Here is a 23,364-nt window from a genome sequence, read left to right as displayed (position 1 = left end):
CAGTCCTAGATAAACTATTTTATTATATATATATATATATATATGTATACACGGTGGAAGTTAGGGTAAAATCACTTGACATTGTAAAGCTTTTGGCCATGGGGTTATAAGGGTTTTCCTTTTTAATATCAATATCTTAATATGATTTTGGCCATGGGGTTAAGGTTTTTTTATAGACCCACTACTCATATAGACCACCAATGATGCAGTCCATCCAAGACCAAATCCCATAACAGCTCTCCTCTGATGGCTTCATATGAAAAATTGACTACTTCTTTTAACCTGTAACACTTTTTTGTTAAAGTGCTCACGTGATATCGTATGAAATCTTGTTAAAATTTCTTTTTATATAGAGTTATAGATGATTTTTAAAAATTTTTTACATATGTCATAATCACAAAAGGAGGAAGATCAGGTCATCCAAGCTGGTGGAAATGCTATCATGTTAGAGAAGACCAAATTTCTAAAGGAAAATATTATCTTTGTTTGAAGGATGGAAGGAAAGGAAAATTAGCAAAGAAAATAGACATAGTTTGTTGTGGTTGATGTTGAATTCCTTTCACCAACCACCTCGAAACAACATCAAAACGTTCTTATCTTCTCCCAAAAGCTGCATTTAAACTTCAGAGCTAATTAATGTCTCTTTCCTTCTCTGTATTTTTCCATTTTTAATCAATTAGGTACTCCATTTTAATATTATATAAGATTAGGTGGAGAGTTAGACAACATGGGATTATCTTTTTTTCAACTCCAGATTAGGTTCATTAGTAGATATCAATGTCGTACCTCTCTCTCCATCTGCTTTTGGTAGATATTGAAGGTACGTTGTATTCTTCCCATCTCCCTAGCCATTCTCACTTTCTTCTTCTTCTTTTCGCTTATGTTAGATTTTATTATTTACTTTAATTTCAGGATTCATATTTAATACATTGTATTCACTATTAATCAATCAAATATTATCACTTCGTTAATAAGATGTACGAGATAATTAACATTCTGTGATTAAATAATAATATATAAATATTATATACTGGCAGCATATTAAACACAAAACCTTAATTTCCAATAAAAATATTATTATAGAATATGTGTTCTTATAATGAATACCCGTAATCAAATTTTCGTGTTACAATTCAAAATAAAATTACACAAATGCTGTGTCAAGTCCGTCGTTGTAATCTAACTGAGACTTGGTTGGTCATACAACCTACAATTAGCCTCCTACTAAGAAGTAAGGAACTCCTACACGTCCCCTATGGGAGCTTGGTCAGTGTATTAATTAAGAGAAAGAGTATAAATTATCTGATGTGGATATTTTTGTGCTTAGCACTAGCTTCATAATTAAATATATAATACAAACTTTACTTAGCCAATAAGGTTTGGGTTTGACCCATCTCGCATTAACTCTTCATTTTCAATTGGAAACATTCAAAACCCCAAGTTGGGAATTTTGGTTTGGCAGCTACAACCTCACATCAAATTACTCGTTTACCACATTAAAACATGCATACTTTTCTTTAACCTACCACCAACCACATGTTATGATGCAAAATCTAGCTACCATTCTTGATTTTGTTGGCATTTGTCAACTTCTCATCATCACATAATACATTATAATACCTTTACTAGCTAGACTTTTAATAATTAGATTGATCGAGACATATTTTCTTGAGGTTTTTATCATAATAGAAATTGATAAAGAAAATTCGAATTTTACTTTTTAAATCGAATGATCACATATCAATCACTGAATTAAATATTCAAATAAAATTAAATTTTTTAGTATATACAAAATGATCATGCATCAATTATTGTGTGTGTCCCTTTTCGGTTTTGGTCCTTAATACTATTGTAACCAAGTGTGGAGATCTATGACTGTATCTTTGTATCAAATTCAAGTTTCTTATTTACCTACTTCATGCCATAGAATCTAGATATGTATTTCAATCTCATTAAATGTATTAGCCACAAGCTTGGCATAAATATCTAGGTCTTAGGATAGGAGAGCTAATAAAAGGTTTAATTGCCACATAGGATAGAGGGTTTTTTTTTTTTTGGCTTTTACACATAAGAACTACTGAAATTCGGATTATATGTGAGTGATGGTCTACCCTTTTGTCTCATAAATCCAAAAATCTCATTTCTAAAGTTTAACTATGAAATCTTCAAATAAAAGTTTTAAATTTTAATTATACGAATTTCTCTCGTAAACGTAAGAAATATAAATCTTCATCTTGTTTTCTCATGATTTTTGATATTTTCATGTACGAATTTGATCTAATAATCGATTCATTGATTCATTAATTTATTTGTTAATTTATATAAAATTTAATATTTGATTATGATTGCAATATTTTCTTATTCTTATAATTAACCTGACAGAAAAAATTGTCATGAAGCAACTATCAATCTAATCGATGTAGTATTCATGTTATCATCATTCTTTAACAGATTTAATACTATAAATATCAATTATTTAAACTTTGACTTTAATGATTGTTATTTCTTTCACGAAAAATCAAAATACAAAGTGTGACCAACCAACTCTCAAATATATCTAAATTAATAAATTATATCAAAAGAAAAATAATATTATCTAAATACGAAATTTTTTTTTGTCAAAAATTGTTTATATGTAATATCCATTATTCATGCCGTATTAAAGAAAATTTAAAAATTTTCAATGAAAATTTTCATCAATAAAAATCAAATTATTGTTTTAGTGATTTGCATCACTATCAAATGCCAAGTTGCAATGTTAATCATTTGCTGTCATAACTAAATGCTTTGCAGCTAAATGTCCAACACATATTAGTTTAGATTATAGCATTTTGAATGATGGTAGAAACCTAGCAACCTCTCCATATACCTATTACTATTTGAATATTTGATTCGATAATAAATAATATTATATATTTTTCCTTTATTCAAAAGGTAAGATTTAAATTTTTTTGGAGTTAAGTGATAATTGAGAAAAAAAAAAAAAGAAAGATTGTTGATAATGTAGGATATGGTACAAGGTAGAAATTTAATAAAATTTCCAATATGAAAATTTGTAGGTTTTATAATGGAATGATTAACCTTAACATTGCCTACCTGGCTGAACAAATAATGTCTGGGATTTGAGGCCCAAGTAAGTGAATTTAATTAGAGTCTGGACCCTCTAATAAGCCTCAATCTGTCATTTTGCATTTGGATTAATTAATAATTATTGGCCTTGCTTTGGTTTGTCTTTGAATTTTTAGTCCTCTCCCCTTTTTGGGTTCCTTTTTAAGACTTCAGAAACCATAATCTTACGCACATAACTTCAGTTTAATAACCAAAAAATAGAAACTAGCTGGGCCTTTACTATTTGAGAATTGGATATCACATCCTAACTCTTGGTCTTTTCTTTATTCAATTTCAAATCAGAAGGTGTCCCAAGGCCCATTTTGGAACATTATTCAGGGTCTTTTTTTTTTGCCTTATTCAATCATTTTTCTTTACCCTTTTATGTTATTTTCATTATAAAATTTCAGAGCTAATCATCTTCATCAACAAAAATAATTTTTTTTTCAATCAAACTAAAATTTTATTAATATCAAAAGCCGATACATGATTACAATCTTCATTCAAAAATCAATTACAAAGATACATATTACTGTTAAAAATACAATTCTTAATTTCACTTCATATTATCGTCATACGTTAACTTTATCAACATCAAATTGAGCAAAAGAGTCCGTAATAGAAACTATACTCATATTCAGTAGGTTGTTTTTAGTCATTTAAATGTGTCCAAACCCAAGCATTGAAAGAAATAGAAAAAATGAAGAAAATTAAACAATAGAATTGTACCATTATTAGAATAAATCCACTTGGGGATTCCAATTTTGGGTAAATGCCGGCTTCTGACTTATCCATTTCTAATTACCATTAAACAAGGAAGGTTTGACAAGCAACCCCAAAAGAAAATATATTTTCCCCATATGATTCTACATCATCACATGCTAACACAAGGACAAGTCTAAGTCTTTTGGTTCCAGCCGTCCCCTTCATGTGCTTCATTTTTGTAACATGTAAGAGTATTGATTTGTCATCCTCATTTAAATAAAAAAATAAAACCCATCTAGAGATCAGAAAGGCTGCCTAGCTGGTTGTTTAAGGAAGTTGAAACCAAACCCATCTGCTAATGATCTAAGCTTAATTTGTGTCTTTGACCAAACTTTCTCTTTTTTAATATAACTCCAACTGTTATCCTCAATATAGTTTACTATTATTGGAATTTTTCTAATACTTAGGAGATATATATTACATACATATTCCGATGCGGCATTGGTTTTCGTCGACTATTTCGATAAAAATTTTAATTTTAATATATTTTATATTTAATTTGAAATTTTTTTAATAATACAGATATTGGATGCTTTTTAATATAAAAAAGTAAGAAAAATCATTAAAAATAAATTCATCACCGTCATTGTTCCTAAATTTAAGGGATTAACAGGCCATTAATCCATTATTATTATCCTCTTTATGTCTTTCACTGTGGGTATTATTGCCTTCACCTTTGCATGTTGATTGTTGTGATACGGAGTCAAAGATCTGAAAAGATGTAAAGAATAATAACAATGTCAAATTTTGTTGCTTGCAGCCTAAATCAAGAAGTTTCTCTTTCTTTGGGTTTGGTCTTTAGACCTGTTTATGTCTGACTTGGAATGACAAAGATGTAAATGATGAGTTGAAGGGAAGCACATGTGGTTGGATCAGTTCGGTTTCCTTTCTTCAACAAGCTCAAACAAATAAGATTTATGAAGAAGATTAGTTGATTCTTTGGCTAACTTATATCCCATGGTTATTTCATCATGCTTGTAATGAACTTGTACTACAAATGAAACCCATCAGTTTCAGCATCAGACAATGAATTTTGGGAATGTGATTCCTCAATGGGTAGGTATCCCTCAAAACCCTATTCTGAATTAAAGTAGCTCTTTTGTTTTCCATGTTCAAAGATGACATGATCTCAGTGGTGGCTTTAATGTCATACCATTGACTTCTCAACCTTTTTAGGGTTTTTTTTAATTATTTTTAAATTTTTTTTGGGGGAAGCAATCAATTTTGACAACTAGCAAAAACCCACTAAGTTTATAAGGACCTCAGAAGGCTATTCATTTTTGTCACCTTTGTTACATGCATGACAACCTGTCATCTCTATCTCTCTCTCTCTGCTCACCACCCCTTCTTCTTAGCATTAGTTGAGCATTCAAGTTTGCAACCTTTTTCTTTTGCCTCTCTTCCATTCATTCATTCATTCACTCACTCACTTTGTTAGGTCTTGGAGCATTGAAAGAGCCTCTTCGCAGGTTCCATCCACATCCAGTCAGATGCTTGCCTCTTATAATTCAAGAAACCTGCCTAAGACCTTAACTAACTATCATCCTATATTTTGATTATGACACTTAATCAATTAATTAGGGTTCAATTAACGGGTGTCTATATATAAACATTGATTAAAAATAATCAAAATATTATTAAAAAAATGTTTTTACTTTTTTTTTTGTAAATATCACTTTAACTGGTGTCCCTAGACATCTATATTCATTTCCTATTAATTAAATACTTAAGTATTTTCTTATTAGCTTGTGACAATATATAACCAATATTGATAGTTGACATTATAGTATTTATTTGGCCTCAAATCAATATATTTAAATTTCGAAGTCATCGAAGTCAAATTTTCAAACCGAAAACTCTCTTAAAATATAAAGTAGAGATCGAAATTATTATTACAAATGAGACAAGAAAATGATAGGAATAATTTAGAAAAAAAAATTCAATTGTACTGTGATTGCCTAATAACCTCTATAATGCAACAGATCACATCAGAAAACAAGCAAGAAATGGGATAGATTGATACAAAAATGATCTTAATTCTCAGTTGGTTTATGTAATTGTTTCCACTTAGAAGGAGGGACCCTTCACAAAGGGAAGAGGGCTCTATCTTTTAGATGCAAAAGTCATATTCCTTCACTACAAGAGAACATGCTCAAGGGACCCAAGACAGTGGATCCTTTTATAATTTAGCTCCTTTTGAGACCACATTTATGTTTCCAGCTTGTTTCCCATGTAGAAAGAGAAAGAGGGAGAGAGGGGTTTTAATTACAGTAAGTGGGAGAATCATTAAGTAAAGAATCCCCTACGGCTCCTTTTGTGGGGTTTTGGACTCTCTTTTGTAACCCTAAATTTGCCACACTTTCTGGGGCAAGTCAACACAAAAGTATAAAGCAGGCTTTTCCAAGGGAACATCCCCCCTCCTAATTGTGTCCCTAAATCTCTGATTAGGGGCTATGGATTAATTAAAAGTACATCATAACATAAGCTTAACTTGTATTTATAATAACTTAGCAAGTTTATTTCCATTTCTTTTTCTTAAATTGCTTATTTTCAAGACAGCACCCGGGATCGGGAGACAAATCTATTAAAACTCATTATTTTGCATAAAAAAATTATACGTAATATGTATGTATGTAAGTCCGTATGTGTTATAAAAATAATTTAATAAGAAATTGGATGGAACAAATTTACCCCAGTGAAATGACTGACTCAATGATTGATCAAAAACCCTTTTGATTTTATCTGGTTGCATTAAAGGTCAGCATATCTCCATGGCTAAGCCTGTGAGGTGTCGGTGGGGACTCTCACCACTTGGATTTTTTCAGTGCATGTGACAAGGATTTGACATGAACAAGAGGGCTCTGCAGACTTTTGAATTCACCTTGGATTTTTTTGTATAATTGTTGGCATGTACTAGTATTGTAAAACTGCCTTCATAATACCAAAAATTTCCTTGGCAAAGACCATGGGTATCTCCCAAAAATATTGTTGGCTTTTGGGTCCATCAAAACCCCACTTGATGTCTCTAACCTAGTGCAATTGCATGACCTTTGATTTTGCAATTGTGAGTAATGAGTGAATCCATGGTCCAAATGCCATGAGTGGCCATTATTTGGAAACCACCCATCTCTGTCCTCAATCATGATAGTGACCCTAGCCTCTTTTTTTGTCCCAATTCAAAGAATAGTAAAATCAAGCTATTAGGGTTGGGTTTTTAATTAATTATATTTCAAGGTAATGCTAACCTAATTCAATCTTAAATCTCTTATTATTTGAATCCCTCAAATATAAATTAAACTAAAGCTATTATTTGATCATATGAAAAGAGATTGACAGAAAACATGACTTGATAGTGAGTCTAATAGAAATCAATTTTTCATTAAATTTAAGAATTTATTTAACTCAAAATAAAAATTTTAAAAATTCATTTAAATATAATAAAATTAAAAAATTAGTAAAATAAATATATATATTAATATTTTTTGGGGTTTAAGTCTAAATTAAGAAAACCTGGTAGTTGTAAATTGCTTTAGACTCAAAGTTTCAAGTTATTACTGCTAAAAGGATTAGTACCATAATCAAAATACATGCGCCCAATTTTCCTAATTAATCTGTTCAATTAGGTAGCAGTAGGTTACCCGATATTAAAATGGCTTTGTCTTAAAAGAAAAGGAGAAACCTAAGTCAACTACATATTGCAACCTTTGTTAACATTTCTTTTTCCTTAACCCAAATAGGATTTTTCTTGAGATTACGTAATTTCATCAAAGATAATCTTATGTGTTTGTGTGTATATATATATATTTCATTGTTTATATAATAATATACATAATTTTGAAATATCTAGGATATTTATTAATATAAATAAATGGGAAAGTAATAATGGTGATTGATCCCCAACCTAAAAGCTTTAAAAAAGTTGAAAAATGAGTTTACATGAAGGACAAAAAACAGTGAACAACTTCACTATGCATTCAGCAGTTTTAGTGCATGACATAATGACTTGCCACCTAAAGTTGTGATAAATCATATTCAATTGCCTCTTCAAAATGGGTATGCAAATTAAAGTCTTCTTTTTCCCAAAGGATAGTTGAGCATTTCTTGAGTTTGAGATTTTCAATTATTATGAAATTTAAAGTTAAAATCTAATTTAAAAGTAAAGATTAAAACCTTCTTAATTTAAAATATATTGATCTCGAATTTAGGGTTTCATGGACATAGATTTCGAATATATTTTGATCTTTTTTGACATTTTAGAATAATTAATTATAACAAAAACTTCTTCGAAATTATGATCTCACACATAGTAAACATGATGAGGCAATCCCCACCATTGGATCTATCCATCATAATGGGGCCAAGCAAAAATTTATTTCCTGCCTAAGTCAAAAAAGTGCTTCCCCCTCATAGATTGTTGCTGACTGGTAATCTAATTATCCTGAAAGTGACTTCAACATAATCCACAAAGACAAAACCAAAGAATAGATTATTGAAAAGAATTGTTGAATTGATTCAATTAGGAATCACAAGAAGAACCTTTTGTTTTGGGTAAAACCAAAAGAGAGTAGTCAGTCTCTATATGCTTTGCAGCTACAAGTTTTGGGATTTTCTCCCCTTTTCCCCTCAAAACTTTAGCCAAAACCCAACATTTTTCTCTTTGTCTTAATGTTTAGCCAACCCCCAAGACCCAAGTTGGATGAGCACATCCACCTTCTTTATATTTCCAACAAGTTGCATGTTGTGTGTTAAGAGCAAAAATTATTAGGTAAGACCCTTTGTTTTCATCTACCTTTTACTCTTTATCATTAAAGAAAAAGGACTTGCTTTGGTGACATATTTAAATTATTATTATTTTTTAAAAAAGTTCGTATCAGATCACGATTCTTTTTATTACCATTTTACAATTATTCAATCTAAGTTTTACCTAACCTACAATAAATAGTTAGGATTGCGTAATGATTCGTACTCTCACGATTAATTACACATTAAAACACCTATTTCGATCAAAAAATTTACTTAAAACATGTAATCGGTCAATTAAATTTATTATCATGGAATTATAAGAAAATCCCATAAATTTGAAATCAAAGAGTATTCAATGATTTTAATTGATTTTGAAAGTCAATTTGCAAGCCTTGATTTTTGGGTATCTTGGGGTGCTATTGTACCAACAAAAGAAATCCACTGGACATGGAAGAGAAGTGTTGGATTTGGCTTTCCAGAAGGGAATGAAAATTTGGTCAAAATAATTAATTGAGAAGAGCTTTTAATTGTTGAACATGTGGCTTTGATTTTGACGAATCACCTCTGTTGAAAGTAACCCAAAGACAAAGCAGCATTCACTAGGGTGAGTAAACTGAGAACAGCAATTCCAGGTAATGCTTGGGTTCATAAAATTCAGAAAATGACTGGTAGTTGGAATTTTAGAACCATTTTATATAAATATTTGATTTAATAATAAGTGTATATATATTTTTATTTAAAATATCAAATTTCGTTCGAAACTTTTATTTGTATTCAATAACTAATTCATATATATATGTCATGCAAAATGTAACATTTGCTCTTAATTATCATATTGAATATATTTAATTAAAATTTTTATCTTAAATATTGTGAAAATTAAAGAGAGACGAATGTTTAAGGACGAATTAAATACGGTTTTGGTTTTTATGAAAAATAAATATTGAAAAAGAAAAAGATAAAAATATTGCATTAAATGGCTGGCACAAATCAGTGGCAATGATGAAAACAAAGTAAAAGTTAAGGGGCAATTCTCTAAAAGCAGAACTTCAGAAAATGGTTCTAAGGAAAAAAAAAATTCTTAGTAATATTTCTTAATACTTCGCCCCTTAGAATCAGCAGCTCCACATCTAATTTCCAAACGAGATTAAGAAGCCAAAAAAAAGGCTGCTAAATCTCTGACTCAATCTCCACAAAACGAAAGGTCAAAAGCTTCCCTTGCCAACCCTTTCCATTCACTTCTCTCTCTCTCTCTCTCTCTATTAAATCTCACTTGTAATTCACTCCTTCACCTTATTTATTTACTCCTCACAGCCCCAAAGAAATGTTTCCTTCCTTTTCCTTCTTACTACAACAACAATCCCCATATTTGTTTTCAACCAAAATGCTGCCTTTGCCTAACTTCATCATCTCTGGTTGTTCAACATCCTGAAGAACAAAACCCAAAGCTTAAAAACCTGGCTTTTAGTGCAAAGGAGGGACCTTGAAAACTGAAAAGAAAACAAAAACCGATTTTTTTTTTGTTATCATGGAAAGTAAATGGAGGAAAGCAAAGTTGGCTCTGGGGTTGAACATGTGTTTGTATGTGCCTCATCAGAAGCTTGATGATTCATCACCATCATCATCATCAACATCATCCATTAAGCATTCTCATGATGCTGCTAATGTTCCTTCAAGGTTTTCTTCAGATGCTATTCCTCTGTCACCAGTTTCTCCTTCAGGCAACGAGTGCCGCCCCACAACTCCGACCCCTTCTTCTTCGGGGCTCCGGTTGTCCAAATCCAGCTCAAAATCTTCCAAGGTCTGCATTTTTTTTCCCATTTTGTTACCAAAATCACTTCTTGTTTTTTTTTTTTTACTCGTGAATGAGAATAAAGTTGGGACTTCTTTTTTTTCTTTCAGATTTTTGCTTATGTTGCTAATTTTGGTTTTTTTCCCCCTTGCTGGATCTTAGAGGAAATTCTGGTTCTCAGTGATTAGCGTATTTGGTTAATTTTTTTAATTAACTTAATCCAACACTTTATTTTTGATCTTCAGAAATGGTGGGATTTATGTGAAAGGGTAATTTTTTACACTATTTTAATACAAACTACCGCTAGCGTCAGTTGTACCCTGCCTAACTTCTGCTTTTTGAGATAATCTTGATCTTGAATAATGGGATTCAATGTATGAACGAGGAAGGGTTTGTGTGGGGATAAGATTTTGTACGTGTCAGGCACTGTTTAATCTTGTCAGGTTTCAATTTATTTTGTTGGCTGTAGAAATTTGATTTGTTTTACCCTATACATCTACCTTGGTTTCAACTTTCAATGCTACTTATCATGTGGGGTAGGAGGGGTGGTGGGGATGTGTGATAGTGTGCTGATTCTGAAATTTCTGAGGATGGATATTTGTTGTTGTGTTGTTTTCAACTCTCCTATAAGGCCATATGGAGCCAATGTGGGGATAAAGTGGACTAGTCTCTTTAAGGACCATTGTCCTTTGGCTTATTAGAAAAGGAAAACAACACCCTACTGTCCGCTGTACTCTCTCTCTCTCTCACTTGATGGAAAAGTGCTTTGTCTGGTCAGCATAGCTGCACTATACCACAGACACATATTTCTAACTCTCTCTCTCTCCTTTTGATGATAATTTTGTAAAAGGCTGTGGACCGTTGGTTGTGAGCATTTGCTGTAGTAAGCTTCAGAGAGAAAAAAGGAGTAATGGGAAATGGAAAATAAAGAAAAAATATAAAATTTTGGGGGCAAACCCCATCATTTCCACTTCTTTTGATGAACTTTGCATTATTTTCTTTTTATTTCTTTTTTGGGTTATTTTGTTGAAAGGTTCATCATTAGTTTGAGAGGGTTTGTTTGATTATTCTTACTTTTTTAAAGGTCACCCCTTTTGTTTTTGTTGAATTCCTTATATGTCCTTTTACAATGCTTTGACTACTTACCATTGACCTCTTATGGTTTGTTAGCTTTAGTTTCCTAGCCATTTCAGTGTAGTTAACCCTGGTCTCAAACCAAGTAGGGCTTTATAATGTAGGTAGGTTGCATTTTGTTTCTTCTTTTCATGCGCCAGTCTCAATAATAGAGCTGTGTGGTGACAGAAAGGGTCAGTGATGGGCACTACTACACTTGACCTTTGAAAATTTCACATTTTTCCAGAAACACTAGATATTTTATATAAAGGTAATTGTCAGATGGATGGTTTCGACATAAAGGTAATTGTCAGATGGATGGTTTCGAGTAAGATATGGATTTGGATCACAATGGAGAAATTAAATTTCTGTTAATACTTCAGAAACATATGAATCCGAATCCTTCTTAAAGATATCTGCCAACTTTGATCCTCTTGAATTGGAACTTGCTGCTTTTTTTTTTTTTTTTTTGTAAAATTCCATGGCACTTGGGGCGATATGAATTTTGTTAATGAGTGCTTATGAAAAAGTTTTTGTAATTTAATGCGCTGTTTGTACTAGTTCCAGCTTCCTCAAGCTGCTGGAGTTTTGGGATACTGCCGATTGTCTCCTCTAGGATCAGTTTTTGTTTTGGGGAGGGGGAGGTGTTAAAGTAACTCTTACATTTTAGTGTAGTAATTGCTTTAAAGCTTTGCTTTAGCTACGCATATTGTACTTCAGACATGTCAGTATTATTTTCTCACATGCCTGTCCCTCCAAACTGCAGAAAACCTGTGCAATATGCCTGACAGCAATGAAACCGGGTCAAGGCCATGCTATTTTCACGGCAGAATGCTCCCATTCTTTCCACTTCCACTGTATAACTTCTAATGTAAAACATGGAAATCAGATTTGTCCAGTTTGCAGAGCAAAATGGAAGGAGATCCCCTTTCAAAGTCCTGCTTCTGATCTTCCCAATGGAAGGTCTAGGATTAGCCCAGTGGATTGGCCCCGGGATGATGCCTGGTTGACTGTTGTACGACGGCTACCTTCCCCTCGGTTAGATTCAACTAGGCAGATTTCTTCACTTTTTCATGCCTCTGAGCCAGGAACCTTTGATGATGATGAAGTCCTAGATCAGCAGGTTGAGACTACTGAAGAAAATGTCTTTGCCAAGGATATTACTAAAATTAATTCTATTGGGGCAATAGAAGTTAAAACATATCCTGAAGTTTCAGCTGTTCCGAGAGCAACCTGTCATAATAATTTTGCTATATTAATCCATCTCAAAGCTCCCCATGCAAGTGGAGGGCAAAATAGCAGAAATCAAACTGTAATTCCCCCAACGAATCAAAATTCTCGTGCCCCAGTTGACCTTGTCACTGTTCTTGATGTTAGTGGCAGCATGGCAGGTACCAAGCTTGCATTGCTAAAACGAGCTATGGGGTTTGTGATACAGCATCTTGGGCCCTCTGACCGGCTTTCTGTTATAGCATTCTCCTCAACAGCCCGTCGCCTCTTTCCTCTTCGCCGGATGACTGAGACTGGACGGCAGGAAGCACTGCAGGCTGTTAACTCTCTTACGTCAAATGGTGGGACAAATATTGCTGAAGGGCTTAGGAAAGGTGCCAAGGTGATTCTAGATCGCAAGTCGAAGAACCCTGTTGGAAGCATCATACTGTTATCCGATGGGCAGGATACTTATACTGTGACAAGTCCTAGTGGAGCCCATTCCAGGGCAGATTACAAATCACTTCTTCCTATCTCAATTCATCGGGATGGTGGGGCAGGTCTCCGTATCCCTGTGCATGCCTTTGGGTTTGGTGCAGATCATGATGCTGCTTCAATGCATTCAATTTCTGAGATATCTGGGGGTACATTTTCTTTCATAGAAGCTGAGGCTGTGATCCAGGATGCATTTGCCCAATGCATTGGAGGGCTTTTAAGTGTGGTAGTGCAGGAGGCATGTGTTAAAGTTGAGTGTTCACACCCAAATTTGCGAATTAATTCAATAAAGGCAGGGAGTTATCGAACCAGCATGACGGCTGATGCAAGAACAGGTTCTATTGATGTAGGAGACTTGTATGCTGAAGAAGAAAGGGATTTTTTGGTGACAGTCAGTGTTCCAGTTGATGAATCCAGTGATGAGATGTCATTGCTGAAAGTTAGATGTATTTACAGAGACCCCATTTCAAAAGAAATGGTATCCTTGGAAGAAGCCAATGAAGTAAAGATCCAGAGGGCCACAATAATTGGACAACCAGTAGTGTCAATGGAAGTAGACAGGCAGCGAAATAGGCTCCGTGCTGCGGAGGCTATGGCTGAGGCTAGAGCTGCTGCTGAACATGGTGATCTAACTGGTGCAGTCTCTCTCCTTGAGAGCTGTCGCAGGGCTTTATCAGAAACCATTTGTGCACAGGCTGGTGACAGGTTATGTGTTGCACTATGTGCTGAGCTGAAGGAGATGCAAGAAAGAATGGCAAACCGTCATGTGTATGAGTCATCTGGAAGGGCTTATGTGTTGTCGGGTTTGAGCTCACATTCCTGGCAGAGAGCAACTGCACGAGGTGATTCCACCGACAGTACAAGCCTTGTTCAAGCTTACCAGACCCCTTCCATGACAGACATGGTGACTCGTTCTCAGACCATGTTTTTTGGGAACCCTCCACAACGAAAGCTTCGACAAGCTCAGTCATTTCCAGCACGTCCACAGCCAAGGTAATCAGTGGCGAAATCCTCAAAAAATTCTCCTCACCCTACATTCATTTTCTATATCCACAAACCTTTTGTTTTGTGAAATTTTTGTCTTTCATTTTTGTTGCTTGGGAAAGCGGGGGTAAATTGGCGAAATAGAAATGGGGTTCGGTGTTTTTTACGTGGTGGGTATATTTTCTTGTTCTAATATGTAAATTAATAAAAATTGGAGACAATTGAAATGAACGGTTTGAGTGGAGATAAATGGAGGTGAGAATAGGGAGAATCTGGGAATTAGGTGCTTTACATATTTTGATAATGGAGCATTGTACATAGGCAGCAATGGTTTTTTTTTTCCTCTTTCCTTCAAAAACGGTATAGCCATGTAATTGTGGGATACTTGGGGTGAATTCTTCACTTAAATATATGATATGGTATATCTGCTTTTGATTCTTTTCCACAAGTTTTTCGTCTACTACTCTTGAGAATTTGCTGAGTAGCATGGTAAACAAGAGTAAGCATATGCTTCATTCTTACATGAACTTGGCATTGATGTTGTTCTGTCTGATTCCAAATTCTGGTCCCAACCTTAAAAATCCAGTAAACGACATACCATCAGATTGGGTTTTCCCCATAATCCCTCTGAATGTTTGAATCATAATGGTTGAATGTGTGGGTGTTCCCCATAATTCCTACAAGGTTGTACCATTTTGAGTCTTTTATGACTTCACATCAATGTAGGAGAAGGATCCCACCTTTCTCCCTGGTTCTTGGTCACTTTCAGCCTGTATCGGAAATCTTTCTGGTAAGGATGGAAATATCATCAAGATGCATGGTTAGTACTCTCAGGTTGCATGATTTGCACCCAGATTCTTAAAGCCGAACAAATCCATGGTGGACTTTGTTGAGGAAGAAAATATCATCAAATTTACGTGATTGGTCTCAAGGAATAAAAAATTCCCCATAAAATATCTTCAAACCAAGAAAAGTGTGACAACGTGTTCTCGTGTTGCTTTTTCCTCCTTTAATTGGAGCTGCCATGGAATACCCCACAAGAGTTAATGATGGCCTCTGTCAAGTGACTTCCTACCATGTTAGCACAGCCAAATTCCAGACTGGTTTAAGAAGAAAATCAGCAATATCCACATGGATAACCAAGATTGCAATAAATTAACAAGAGAATTGATGCCAAGTTGCCCATTGAGATGAGTTTCATCTAGTTTTGAGGTAATTTTACTTTTATTTTAAATTTTCGTAAAAATTGAAGACAGACAAATATTTAGAGATCGAAATAATTGTATTTTATATATATATATATATATGCATACGTACACTCGTACGAGAAATAAAGAAATATTCATTACAAAATAAGAACATTTGAAAGAAACAAAGCCAATAAAATGGAAGTTTAAACAATTATTTTGGGATGATGTAAGTTGATCACCCACCATATCTAATTCCAATCATGAAAATCATCAACATCATACCCCTTTTGATTAATTGACCAATCTATCACCAGCCCTCAGATCCACAGCCTACGGTCAGGAGTCAATCAGACTGGGAAAAATGTAATCACATGGCCCCACCTTTGCATGTGATTACCACGTGAAAAACTATAATATTACTACAAAAAAAGGCGCCACCTCGTGTTCAGTGCAAAGATATTAGCTCCAATTAATTTCACCTTCCATTTGTCTTTACCTACATAAAACACGAAATTCCAACCAAATTAGTTTAATTGAAATCTTAATTAAAAATTACGAATTTATATTTAATTCACCGTCCATATAAATTTTGTAATTATGGACGAATCATACCTATAATCTCATTAATAAATAAATTTATACATCAAGAATTCTCATGTGAGAATCATTAGATATTTATCTTTATATATTTGTAAAATAATATTTTGTGATTAAATAATAATGTATATGTATGTAGACCATTGAAATCATGAATGAAGACTGCGAAAGGAAAAGGAAACAAAGAGTGACATAAAGCAATTGTTTATTCCCAAAGAAGATTGGTTTAGGTGAGCCAAATTTTCGTGATTTGTTCTGACTTCTCTTTTTATATAGCTTTTGCTTCTTTTTAGTAATTCTAATCAATTGGTATTATTAGTTTAATGATGTTTAGATTGCCTATAAATCCAACCACGTGATCAGAATGATTGGCATCCTTTGATCAAACGGTCCATATCAACTTAGGCCCCTTCATCCCCCCCAAAATCCGGACAACGACACAAGACAAGAAATGGGACCTCCACGTAGAAACAACAACTTTATATCTGGCTTTGAACAGTCCCCAACGTATGCAGTAGCAGACAGTAGCAGTATATGTCTTTGAAGCTAAGCCATGTTCGTTCTCGTTCTTATCTTTTTTTAACCGTTGCCAAATTGGCAAAAGCTCTGAACTTTGTCTAACTTTATCAATTTTTACAAAGAACCCATTAATCCTGAAGGAAAATGGTTGAGAAGTCATTTTCGTGTTGGCAAATGGGTAGCTTTCAGAGAGGTGGTTGATGGGTTTGTTTTTCTGTTTCTATTCCAGTTTCTGAATGCTTCTGCATATTCAAAACCTTATCAGTCTCTGTCTATTTCTTTTTAAATGTGCTGTTACATGTTTCTTCTTCATTGCAAACTCCTTTTTCTTTTTTCAACTTAATAACTGCTGAAATGTGGTTGGTATTCAAGCATTTAAGAGCAATGAATTATCCATTCTTCTGAGCTTCCTCAGGAGGTTATGCTGTCCAGTTTAACACTCAGGTTTGAACTTAAACAATATATCCAGCTTATTTATTCTGTGTTTTTTTTTCTTTCTCTTACGTATGGTGGTATCCTCTCTGTCTAAAAGCAAGTTTACTTCTAACAATGTTGATGAATTAGCATGTTGGTTTCATCTTGTAAGTTCTGGGAACAAGATTCATAAGTAGGTTTTGCTAGCTAGGTAGGTGTCCATTCTACACCATTAAATGCAGTTGCAGCTGGAGTTGGGGAGCAAGGCCTCCGGTGCCATTATTTTGAAAACCAATTTGTGCCCTGTAGACCATGTGTATATATTTAATATTTGAAGTAACTATACTCTAATAACTGTTTCAATTTAGCTAGACCTTATATGTTTTTTGCTTTTTGGACACTTATGATTGGAGGCTGTCTCTGGGGACTGTAGACAGATACTAGTAATTAATATTTTGTGAAGTTTGTTATAGAAATTTTGGTATAGAATATTGGCATTGAGTGTGTAACATGGTATTACTTGTTCCTTGCTTGCTTGCTTGACTACCTTGGGAAAGGGTTGAAAGAATTAGAATTGGCAGCCTAAGATGTTTGTTGGCCAACCAGAATTGGGCAATACCTATCATGCTATATTAACTTTCCATTTTTTGATGGTCTGGCCATCTCATCTAGAGTCTGGGCATGAATTTAGAGGCATCCTCAGTTTTGCTTAGTCTGAGATTCCAAATGCTATATCACACATGATCTTTCAATCTCTGAACCAATCTTGCCATATCCATAGTTGCAGAGTCATTTGATTAAATTCTTACCCCTTTTTCTTTGTCACATCAATTTTCAAACTTTGGGTTGTCATTTGTTTTCTGCAGAGTCGAGGCATTTAAGATCAGGGAAATTTGAACAGTTGTGCGTGGCCACTAATGAAGGTTTGTATATGATTTAGAGGTTGTTTCTTTTCAAATTGAATATTATAGTTGTTTTATCCGGTTATTGATTTTATTATTTCATGTTATTATGCTTCTGAGATGTTTCAGGCATATCCATTTTGATGACTTGATATATAGGTAGAACTACATAATCAAAATGAATGAAGCTGGAGTCTAGCATTTGGTTCACCTCAGACTCGAATAACTAGAGCAATTTTTTCCTTTTACCATGGTTTTGTGAATTCAAGATTTCTGGAAAATCTGCCCATGTCTTTGCTGCAAAGCAATTTTGCTTGTTTTAGCTTTTGTACTAAGAATTCAAATCCGGATGTACTTACCCACCCATCCTCTGTTTTCAATTAGATTGCTTTCACTTCTGTTGTCAATCTTATACTTTGTTGAAGCAGTACAAGGCATTCATTTTGGAATTATAACACAGAGATAACAAGATTTTTTTCCACTTCAGTGCTCAAATTGGAAGAAATGAAGCTCGAGGTGGAAGTTTCTCTTGCTTTTGTCATTAGCTTGATTTGGATTCAGCATGGTCTTTGCGGTTAGTATGAATATACTTCTCTCTTTAAATCTGGTCTCTTCTTCGTCTTTTCTTTATACATCCCATATTACCATTGGGAATCCTGGGTTCTGTGTGTACATTTGCCTGATATTTCTCTAGCTTAAGGTCTAGCTTTGGCAACCCCAAAAGTTTACTTTCTTCACCTGTCTTTTAAGCTTTCTCAGGCATGAAGACTTGTAAATGCTTCTCATTGTTTGTTTGCTACCTACATAATTGCCACTTATCTCAATTTCCTTGTAATCATTTGATGGCAGATGAACTTTCTAATACATCAGGCGTAAACAACTGGACATGCACATGCTCTTCCTTAAATCAGGGAAACCAGACCTCTGTTCTTAAATCTAACTGTTCAAGATCCTGTGATTGCAGTCCAGGTATGCTGATATTATTGTGGTATGATAATTTTGAATCTTCGAGCTTCTTTCTGCTGGTGCCAGTGATTGACAGAAGTCGCTCTTACTATTATTTAACTACTATTATCTAGCATTTTTGTGGAACTATCACCAACTTTTTGTATCTAAAACACCAAATTCTGTGACATCATATGTGGCAGTTGAACCAAGTGGAGATAGGTGGACATGTTTATGTGCTACTGATGGATTGCCTAAAGTAGCAGTCAACAATCATGATACTACGTGTTTTACCGCCTGCAACTGCACTGCTGGTACTTTCTTCCAACTCCCAATGTAAATGCATATTTCTGAAGAATTCAATAGCTCAGCTGCCTGTATGCACCATGAACCAGAAGATTGCCTGGTTTGATGGAAGGAGCTTTTAAAACAAATTCTAGATAACCAGTGAACATGAATGTTTCCATTTTCTTTTTTAATTTTATCAAGTAATTAATATATATTTAATCTTTCATCTTTGATACTATGGTTTGTTATTCAAAGTAATTGGCCAGTATTCAGATAAAGATTAGGAGCTTATTCAGTGGCACTTAATTGAATTGACAGGATCTCTTCCTCAGGCACCAGCTTCAAGAAATCACTACTCTAACAGAGTTGTTGTGATTATTCTATTACTCTCTGTCATTCTCACAACACTGGCATTTCTTGCTTCAGTAACATGCTATTTCTGTCGAAAGGACAAGTGCGCGAAGTGCCCTATCCAACCACCAATATTCTCATCAGATAAAGAAACAAGTTGCAATAGTGCTACCAACTTGATAAGTCATAAGACTTCTTTGGTGTCAGAAACTATAGTTAACGTCAGCTTCCCTACTAAACCTGTTGCGGGTATATAAGCTGTAACATGTTATAACTTCCCTTTCTTTGATTTGCTTTTAATTGTAATACAAACTCTTAACCATTTCTTGCCCTGCTAGCTCTCTGGGTTTTTTTATGTTTCTGAACCTTGCATACTGCATTCTTCGTTCTGAACTTGGTTTGGGATATATAAAGCATGACGTCTTCTCTATTTTCAGGATGCTTTCAAAAGGCTTCATTCCTTTGTCGGGGAAAAAAAGGGACTATACTTGGAACAATTTGCCAGTTCGCCTACTCTGAACTGGAAAATGCAACCAATAAGTTCTCCAATTCCAACCTTATAGGACTTGGAGGAAGTAGCTTTGTGTACCGGGGCCAGCTTAAGGATGGAAGAATTGTTGCAGTCAAGCGACTTAAACTTCAAGGAGGCCCTGATGTAGATTCCATCTTTTCAACAGAGGTACAATCTCAACTTGGCTTTTAAACAAGAGATTTTATGTTGTTCTCCAAAACACTATAAGGTATTTTACAGTGTTGTTTTGCTTAGGTCGAGCTGTTGTCAAGGCTACATCACTGTCATGTGGTGCCCTTGCTTGGCTACTGTTCAGAATTCAGCGGGAAACATGCTGAGAGGCTACTGGTATTTGAATACATGCCTAATGGTAATTTGAGGGATTGTTTGGATGGGAATTTGGGGGAGAACATGACCTGGGAAACTCGTGTTGGTATTGCTATTGGTGCTGCAAGGGGCTTGGAATATCTTCATGAAGCGGCTGCTCCTAGAATATTGCATAGAGATGTAAAATCCACAAATATTCTTCTGGACAACAACTGGAGAGCTAAAGTAAGAGTGATTACTATTAGACTTCTATTACAAATATTAAGCTCCAGATGGAAAGAGGAAAAGAACCAAGTATAATGTTTACAAAAATATATTTTAGACAATGTCTTGAGAAAATTAGATGACAAATAAATATATATTGAGTTTGAACTTGAAATGTGATGCTAACATACATTAATTTCGCACACATTTGTGTACATATTGGTTTCTAACATAAATAGTGAACATGTGCAGATAACTGATCTTGGTTTGGCCAAACATGTAAGAGCTGATGGAGTTCCCAGCTGTTCCAGTTCTCCAGCAAGAATGCAAGGCACTTTTGGCTATTTTGCCCCTGAATATGCAATTGTTGGAAAAGCCTCACTTATGTCAGATGTATTCAGTTTCGGCGTAGTTCTTCTGGAACTGATCACTGGTCGGCAACCCATCCAGGAATCAAACAATAAAGAAGAAAGTCTTGTTATATGGGTAAAGTAGATATTTTCATGGTAGTTTTTTAAGCAGCTCTTCCATTGCCTCTTCTTCTTTTATGCAACGCTAAATTTCTGGATGTTGGTTGTGATGCTTAAACTATTTGTCTGCACTTTGTCCCATTCAGGCTACCCCTCGTTTACAGGATAGTAAGCGAGTGACCTCAGAGTTACCTGACCCACGTTTAAAAGGGAATTTTCCAGAAGAAGAGATGCAGATAATGGCTTACCTAGCAAAGGAGTGCTTGCTGTTAGACCCTGACGCTCGACCAACAATGAGTGAGGTTGTGCAAATCCTCTCAACTATTGCACCAGATAAATCTAAAAGAATGAATATCCCTGTAAATTTTTTCCAGGTAATGCTTTAAACCTGTTCAGAAGTCGATGCTTGTCCATCTTTGCTCTATGATAGTTACATGGTTTATAGTACCATACTCCTAATGGAAACAACTGGCCTCATTAATTAAAATCAAGATGAATACATCTAATAATATGAGGGTTGCCATGTCTTCTAACCTATTAATGAGCCCAATAATCTTGCCTGTTTTCTTGTGCAGATGTCATCAGCCCATAACGTGAAGAATGAAGCTCTTGTAGAGAGACATCAAAGCGTAATTGAGGCTTTATATGATACAGAGGAGCATATGCCAGCTGCGTCTATTAGTTCAGCTGAGAGCTCACCGCCATTAAGTACAGATGGTATTGAAATTATCGGCAAAGAAATAGGTCCCCTTCCTGCTGAGTGTATGGAGAGGCTGATCCTTTTGAGTTCCAATGCTAGGAGTTGGCGTGTCAATGATGATGAAGCAGTAGACTTAACAGAGCCTCGGTTTGAATCATTCCGCATGGCAAATGTTAAGTCCCCCTGAGAAGAACCCATCCAACTGACAGGATTAACACATTTTGCACAAGTTTGCTTTGGTTTCTTTCTGCTGTGTACTCTAAGAAAGGAACTTCATATAGGGAGTAGGTTTTTGAGAAAATATCCATTTGATTTTTTGTTTGTTGGGGGGGGTTGTCTTGAAGAATAGGCCACACACAGGTTGTGTTAGTACTAGGTCATAGTTTTTCCTTTATCGCGTTTCATGCATTTGTACAGAAAATTTATACAAAATTAATAAAAAAAATCAAATCAACTGAAGTCTGTAGATGATAGGCAATCTTTTTCAGTATGGATGTAATGGCCATTGCAGGAGAATCAGTTCTACTTTTAAGTTGCCGTCATCAAACATTCAATATCGAATTTTTAACTTGTCTCACACGATCCATTGCACCCAAAAAATCCTTGAACCAAATACAAGTCGACAGAACAATCATGAATGCCATCATGTTTGGGTTCATTTTTCAATCATTTTCTCATCTAGAAGGTCCAGTGCAGCAGCTTTATACAGCAATGCTCTTCCTTGTTAACTGCCTTAGATTTCGGATGTCTGGCAAGTCTCAGAGCAGTTAGAGTAACTTTGTTCATGTGTTAGTTGGGTGTCTCGTTTTTGCAGACTTGGAGTCTCCCTTTGAACGGTAGTTGGTATATGACTTTGAGAAAGGATGGTAGAATTCCATCAACATATATAATAAACTCACCATTTAAGCCTTCTTCCCAAGGTCTTATCACCATTCTCAACATTCCAGGGTCAGCAATGGATCCACCTCCGCCTCCAAGTACACCGCTGCTAGCTTCGGCTCCTCCTCAGGATGGAGGGTTTTGGGAATCTTGGTAAGCTGTTCTCTCCCCAGTACTGCATTTTACTTCTGCAGGAAGAAACAAAACAGCCTTTCTCATTTTCTTGGCTTCCCTACTGTTTGCAGCTTGTGGTTGCTGTGCTGCTGTGGTGTATTTAGAAGCTGCTGCCCTCCACTCTTCGAGCCCGGGCCTCCTCCTCCCTAGAGCTGCATTGCTTTAAGGAATTGTAGAAGAGTTGATTGATTTTTCCCTTCTGTTTGCCTATTTTTAAGCAAGTTTACATGACTTGGAAGCACCCTTGGTTTCCTTTTGTCTTCTTCTAATTGTGTATTGATCAGGATTGAAACTTATTGGAACTGATTCTTCTTGTTGTCTTTTGTTCTCATTCTCATGTATCTGCTGAGATTACAGTTTGCCAAATCCTGTAAATCAATTCCCACTTTATGTTCATCCATGATATATAAATATTCAAAGGAAATAACCCTTTGACTTGGTTAAAGTATCTCTTCTTATTGGATCTCCTTATCTTAATTGTTCTTGATATATCGATTTGATGGTATCCAAATATTTTTGATTCAATAATTTTTTAGATTTAAATTACGTAATTTTAAAAAAATAAATTAATTTAAACTTTTAAATAAATTTTAATTGATAAGGTAAAAACATAACTTCTATCAAATGAGGTATAAGTGAGGACTCTTAACTTTCACTCTGAGATTAATAGTAGTAATTCTATAA

The 23,364-nt window shown here is 34.7% G+C and overlaps 2 protein-coding genes across 5 annotated transcripts; both read left to right on the top strand.

Moving 5' to 3' along the window:
* Positions 1–9,767: 9,767 nt before the first annotated feature.
* Positions 9,768–14,657, top strand: LOC18590900 (E3 ubiquitin-protein ligase WAV3-like). Of its 2 annotated transcripts, none has more exons than XM_018127764.2 (2): positions 9,768–10,417; positions 12,288–14,657. In XM_018127764.2, the coding sequence occupies exons 1-2, from the start codon at positions 10,145–10,147 to the stop codon at positions 14,220–14,222; spliced, it is 2,208 nt and encodes a 735-aa protein (XP_017983253.2). In that variant the 5' UTR covers positions 9,768–10,144; the 3' UTR covers positions 14,223–14,657. The 2 variants fall into 2 exon arrangements, with proteins under 2 accessions (XP_017983253.2, XP_017983255.2); XM_018127766.2 differs by lacking the exon at positions 9,768–10,417 and adding an exon at positions 10,947–11,824.
* A 1,870-nt stretch (positions 14,658–16,527) lies between these two features.
* On the top strand, positions 16,528–23,125 carry NCRK (Protein kinase superfamily protein). 3 transcript variants are annotated; one of them, XM_088810236.1, is made up of 12 exons: positions 16,528–16,959; positions 17,796–17,852; positions 18,319–18,405; positions 18,681–18,800; positions 18,980–19,090; positions 19,491–19,664; positions 19,853–20,094; positions 20,182–20,478; positions 20,710–20,943; positions 21,074–21,301; positions 21,503–22,659; positions 22,752–23,125. In XM_088810236.1, exons 3-11 carry the CDS (start codon positions 18,336–18,338, stop codon positions 21,812–21,814), a joined length of 1,788 nt encoding a protein of 595 aa, XP_088666362.1. In that variant the 5' UTR covers positions 16,528–16,959; positions 17,796–17,852; positions 18,319–18,335; the 3' UTR covers positions 21,815–22,659; positions 22,752–23,125. The 3 variants fall into 3 exon arrangements, with proteins under 3 accessions (XP_088666362.1, XP_007016784.3, XP_017983160.2); XM_007016722.3 differs by having other exon boundaries at positions 19,383–19,664; XM_018127671.2 differs by lacking the exon at positions 19,491–19,664 and having other exon boundaries at positions 16,529–16,959.
* Positions 23,126–23,364: the final 239 nt, after the last annotated feature.

Source organism: Theobroma cacao, chromosome 9 (assembly GCF_053813885.1).
Source record: "Theobroma cacao isolate CCN51 chromosome 9, ASM5381388v1, whole genome shotgun sequence".
Classification (NCBI taxonomy): Eukaryota; Viridiplantae; Streptophyta; class Magnoliopsida; order Malvales; family Malvaceae; genus Theobroma; species Theobroma cacao.
Note: the sequence above shows the minus strand (reverse complement) of the source record. Positions and strands in the feature narration are given on the sequence as shown.